At 35.1% G+C, this 5751-nt stretch overlaps 1 protein-coding gene across 1 annotated transcript; it reads right to left on the bottom strand.

Moving 5' to 3' along the window:
• LOC123010039 (protein TRC8 homolog) lies at window positions 1–5492 on the bottom strand. Its single transcript, XM_044406665.1, has 2 exons — window positions 5125–5492; window positions 1–2001 (listed from the first exon to the last, which is right to left on the bottom strand). The coding sequence occupies exons 1-2, from the start codon at window positions 5375–5377 to the stop codon at window positions 314–316; spliced, it is 1941 nt and encodes a 646-aa protein (XP_044262600.1). The 5' UTR covers window positions 5378–5492; the 3' UTR covers window positions 1–313.
• Window positions 5493–5751: the final 259 nt, after the last annotated feature.

A 5751-nucleotide genomic window follows, 5' to 3' on the forward strand; every position in this document is an offset into this window, starting at 1 on the left:
AACTTAAAATAGCTTTTATTCTATAATAAATTACATAACAGTATATTCAGGAGTGCCCCAGTTGACTTAAACGTTATAAAATTTCATAAATAACAACGAAACTGAATTAAGGAAAGTTGTTACCATCTAATCTGTACAATCGATATTTACATGAAAAATTTAACATAAGTACCCTTTCAACAAGATCAACTCGCTCCCAGTCGGTATCCCCGACCAAATCACAGAATCCAACCATATGTCTAGCCTCGTCAAAGTCGCTAAAACTCACTCCGCCATACACTTAAAACTCCCTAGATCACAATTCCTAAAATTATCACCTATCATAATTATTCTCCTCTTCTTGGTCGGTGGGCCTCGGCTGATTCTGCTTCCTCTCCTCGCAATCCATCCCGTGCAGAATCTCATGACACAATGGACACCGATCCTGGACATACAACCACTTCCTCAGACACACCCCATGGAAGAAGTGCTTGCATCGAGTGATCTTCGCCGACCGCATCTCCTGGTAACAAATGGCACAAACGTCGTCCAATCGCCTCAACTGCTCCTCCTCAGCCTCGGGCAAACTCTCGATTTTATTAACAGCAGTTCTGCGTTTCATAAACACCGACCATCCAGCTTTGGCATCACACCAAATATTGAAGTAGGCGTGGATGCACATCATGACAGCGCGAATCGCACTGCCACTCTCAAAGAGGAGGATCCAGGCGCCGTTGAAAAACAAGAAAATGCCGAAACAGAACTCGACAGTGTTGCCGAAGGCCCGGATATAGTATATATAGTCGTCGAGTTTCTCCCAGAAGGTTTCCCTTCGGGCATCCAACAGGAATAGAGAGTAGATTGCCAAAGAGACAAAAACTTTGACTATCACTTCTACACTGAAGGCTGAGACTGCTAAGAGCCACGTGGAGGTGTCCTGAGTCGACCATAGATAGTACATGAGGAGCAATGGGAGTACCACTAGCACCAAACAGACTAGCAAAGCGTGCAAGTGGCGCCTCAGTGATGGATTGTGCGAAGCACTCAAACTCATCAAAAGGGGATTCACCACATTGTGCACAAAATGCAAGATTGCTGTGAACAGCAAGCAGAAATTCCGGCACAACCGGACGAACCTTATTTCCGGTTCGAGACCGGTTAAACCGGTCTGTAAGGCAAGAATATAGAACACTATCGCCGAAACCGTTCCGAAATTCTTATCGTTTTCGTCGTCGCTCAACAACAACCACTGGAAGAACTTTCCGATGTAGTTGCACACGTAAGACACTATACTCGTGATGCCCAACACTGCGGTTAGGGTGTCACACCCCGTGACTAGTAGATACTTCATCAAGCGGAAATAGGGACTATGCTCGTCCTCCAGGTCCCAATAACCGGAAGCGAAGAAAATTCCGGTGTGTTCGAGGACGCGCAGCATCCAGAAGGTCCGGAGGACTTCCGGAACGTTCAGTCGCGTCCATTCGGTCTCGACTAGAGCCGACATCCCGAAATTCGACACGAAAGTCCTCGCGTGTGTGTATCCATTGTATAGAGTCTGGATTATAGGCACTACTGATGACCAGAGAACGAATTTGACCAAAGCTAGAGGTAAGAGAGCGGAGAATACCGGCATGTGGTTGAGGATTGAAGAAGGCACAGGGAGGACTGAAAGCATACTCGGAGCGAGGAAGGCGAAAGGGAGGATTTTTTGAAGGGTGGAGTAGCGAGGACCGAGATGGATGTTGATGAAGATGAAGGAGAGGAAACATTGAAGGACGTAGTTTTGGAAAATTTGAAGGGTGATGCTTCCGTTTTTTGTCAAATGTTCGATGTTGAGAGAGAGGATGCTGTCGAGGATGCTTGAACCGTTTTGGAAATCCTCGAGGAGGATCGAGACGGATTTGATGGTGCTGGCGTTGCTCCAGTATGAGACGAAGACGACGCCGACGGACATTATGTACATGTAGGCTACCATCAGGTGTTTGATGTTGAGGATGAAGAGGCAAAGGGCTGCGGCACATCCTGGAACAATGAGAACAAATCCAGTTGGGGAGAAAAACTTAACAAAGCTTGGTCTTACAGAAAACTAATAAAAATATAATAAAAATCAAGAAGAACAAATCGACTCTCCCAATGAAAACTATAGTAACTCAAAAATTACAGTCTTGAGAAAAATTGCAATAAATCTTTGATTGTTAATAAAAAATCAAGGAACTGTTTAATATTATTGAAAATTGCTGAAGGTCTAAATTTTGATCAACAATTAGTTTTTGTTTTTGCATTTCGGGCCCTACATAAGCCATCGTAACTAAAAACCAATTTTTATGAGTTACTGTTGGGAGAGTCAAAATATACAGTTTCTCCCCACATAGTAAAAACGATTTTGTAAAAGATAAAAAAATTTCGATTTAGATTTTCATTTTTTGGAGTTCAGTCCTGCTTGGTTAAAGACTAATTTCTAACGTAAACAAACAACTTGGATTAAAAAAAACCTATTATTCTGTAGAATAAAGTGCCTGTTATGTGGCAAATACAAGAAAAAGTTAATAAAAAAAGTTGTTTAGAAACAACATTTAGGTCTTTATACCAAATTTCACAATCGACCGATTATAATTTTAGATTTTTTTCCAAGATAGTTGCTTTTTAGTTAAAAGTTACTTACGAGTATTAAAAGTAATAATAAAAACACTGAAAAGAATACATTTTTTTGTTTTGTGAAATAATAAGCATAAAAAAATTAATTTACACTTGACAGATAATTAACGGTGTCAAGAATGAATTGACAATTTTTGTCATTCATTACAGTCATTAGTCGTCAGTTTTACTTCATGTAAATTAGCTTGTCCCGTTTTTTATGAAACCAATTGTACATGTTTTTTTTTCTATTTAATAACAACAAATTTTGGATAAAATTTGTGAGTAAAATAAGCGAAAATTTAGACATTCTTCAATGTTGCCAATTTAATTTTAATGTCACAAACCAATGACCTTACAAAAACAAAAATTTGTATTAATTTTTGCAATTATTATTATTATAAATTATAATATTATAAATATTATTCAACCACATAATTATGTTGAAGAATTTCATGTGATATTGTAAAACACACTACGTAATATGTAATATGACATTCATTTTGTATACAGGTTGAGTCAATAATGCAGCTTGAACTGCTATTATTCAAAAATATTGGGTAGTACGAATAAAATGTAGAAAAAACTTTTATTATAATTTTCTCTTTCTTTCTGATAAAATCTATATTACGTCTATCTTTTACTATTAAAGTAGAGCATTTAAGCAATTACTTAACTTGATTTTGCAATTATTGAATATATTAAAATTATTTTCAATTATACAGAGTGTTTCACTATTCCATAACCAGATTCAATTTTTTTAGCAGTTTTTCCTACTAAAATAATATTATAACACAGTAAAAAATCTATTTTTTTATTCTTTAGTTTATGATAAAAAAGTAAAATTTTGCATTTCGGTATAGAAAGCCTTGTAAAATTTGTTTAACGGTTTTAGGTAGTTTGTAATATTTTTTTTTCAAATTGTGCAATTTTCGAAGAAAAATACATTACCAGGTGAACAGAAAGTACCAAATCAAAGGTTTTTTGCTTAAAGTATTTATTTTTAAGAAAACCAATTAAAGAATAATAAAATACTACAAAAATGTAACGTTTGTCAAGAATATAATTTTTCAAATTTTTTGTTTTGTTTTTGAGTTCTGAAAATTTTTAATTTTTTCAAATGGCAATTCACTATAAAACCTTTTTGTTAATTGTAATTGTAATCCCAAGATTACAACTACATGTCTACATTTTATTCAACTTTTATCGAAAAAATATCTTCATATAAAGTCGAGGTAAATTTATAGTGGCCATTTAATTTATTGCAAAGTTGGCAGCCCCTAACCCATCTCTACTGTGTGAATAGTGTCAATGTTGGCAGCAGAAGTAACTAAATTGCGTCAACAATTCTGACACGCGCAATAGATTTAATATGTGAAGTATTCTAACCCGACTTTTTCAGAATTGTTTTTTGACAGATATGTCCCTAAAAAATCAATTGGATGTTGAAAGACTGATTTACACAACTCATTTTTTCCAAATTTACACAGGGAAGTGACCACTGCGACTTTTCATAACTCAAAAACAAAACAAAATTTCATTCTCAAAACACGATCACTTTAATTTTTGTTAATAATTATTTTCTGAATAATAAATAAAAAACGCTTGGTTCCATTATTATATCCAAATTATCACTAACAGAAAGAAAAAAAAAAACGAATGTAGCTCGACAAGATAGGGTAATAAAACAAGTATTAAAAAAATTATAAATAGTATGATAAATAATGATAAAAATAAGAAAATTAAATATTCAAAAATTTAAAACAACAAATGTAATAAATAAAAAGTAATATAGCTGAATTTAAAGAATGCTTTAGTTTTACACAATGCTGTCTATCTGGAAGTGTTAACTCGTTTCGAGGCTTAATACTGCATCTTCAGGGCAGAAACATTTACGGTCTCAAACAATCACATCAAAAGCGCAATTCATTGTTACTCTCATTATTTTATCTCATATCTAATTACAATCAAAACAAACCACGACCTTGGACCATCTTACATGCAAAAAATGTTGAAAATTGAGTCAATTTTTTTCCTTCCTCGTCACCACCATTTAGTAATCATTTATCACCCGGTGACAACAATGAGATCATTCCCGTATCATTAACATAAAAAATAAAAAATACGGAAATAAGTTGAACGTCCTGAGACAAAAATGGTCAAAAGGGTCACTGATAATTCCACTCATAAATATTATAGGTAGGAAAAAAAGTGACATGTGTAGCCCCAAGGACAGTGCAATTACGTGTTCCCTTGTCAATTTTTTATCACAATTATCGACTTTCGCCCCAAGTTGGTTGTGGTTAAAAATGCACATGAAAGATGAGTTCACAAATTGTTAAAAGCATGAATCAGCACAATAACAACTAATGATAAGTTTAAACGGTAATGAAAACCGACCCAACAATTCCCAAATTCCTTCTGATGGTTTGTTTTCACCTTATCTTATGTAAATGAGCCAAGTGGACTCTTGGAACAGCAGATTGGCCTCTGCGCCCTCAAGATACTAACCTATCGTGCTCAGCAGCAGTCTGAAGACCGACACCAGAATGAATTTGTACAAAACTGGATCGTAGGCGATTGTTGTCGAATTGCTGTGAAGCGTTTCTTCGAATTTATCGTATCTTTCTTGAAAATTCGACAGATCATGTTCGGAGAGCTCCTCCAGACCGATTCCAAATTTCAGGATTTCGTCGATTACGAACAACGGTGGCACCCTTAACACTACTTCCACTAAGCCTAGGACTCTTGAACGGAACGACATTTCATTGCAAGAAATCGCTGCAAAATTCACTGCAACTTTATTTACTTTTTATTGGGAAACTTGGTGACAAGTGTCACTTGGTTGACTTTATACTTTCATTTGCCGGCAATACAGACACCTGTAACGAAAAACACAAAATACGCACAAAACACACACAATTATCGTCAAAAAGTGGAAACCACGTCATTAATGATAATAAATAATAATTTGGAAAAATTATAGAGGAGATAAATAAAACAGAACACTCTTACGGTTTTTTTATTAATAATTGCCGGTAATACAAATACCTGTACTTTAATTTAAAAAATTACAAAAAATACTAAAATATGCCCAACTTAGATTAAATTATTATTAAAAATTAAAAACCACAACAA

This window comes from Tribolium madens, unplaced genomic scaffold (assembly GCF_015345945.1).
Source record: "Tribolium madens isolate multiple individuals breed KSU strain unplaced genomic scaffold, Tmad_KSU_1.1 Scaffold_19;HRSCAF=116;Tcas5.2_LG9, whole genome shotgun sequence".
Classification (NCBI taxonomy): Eukaryota; Metazoa; Arthropoda; class Insecta; order Coleoptera; family Tenebrionidae; genus Tribolium; species Tribolium madens.

What these genes read in the sequence shown, in the direction of transcription:
- LOC123010039 (XM_044406665.1), bottom strand. Translation starts at nt 5,377, where the DNA reads ATGTCGTTCCGTTCAAGAGTCCTAGGCTTAGTGGAAGTAGTGTTAAGG. An exon ending in ACTGCTGCTGAGCACGATAG is followed by an intron (nt 2,002 to 5,124) that starts GTTAGTATCTTG and finishes TCATTGTTCCAG; the next exon opens with GATGTGCCGCAGCCCTTTGC.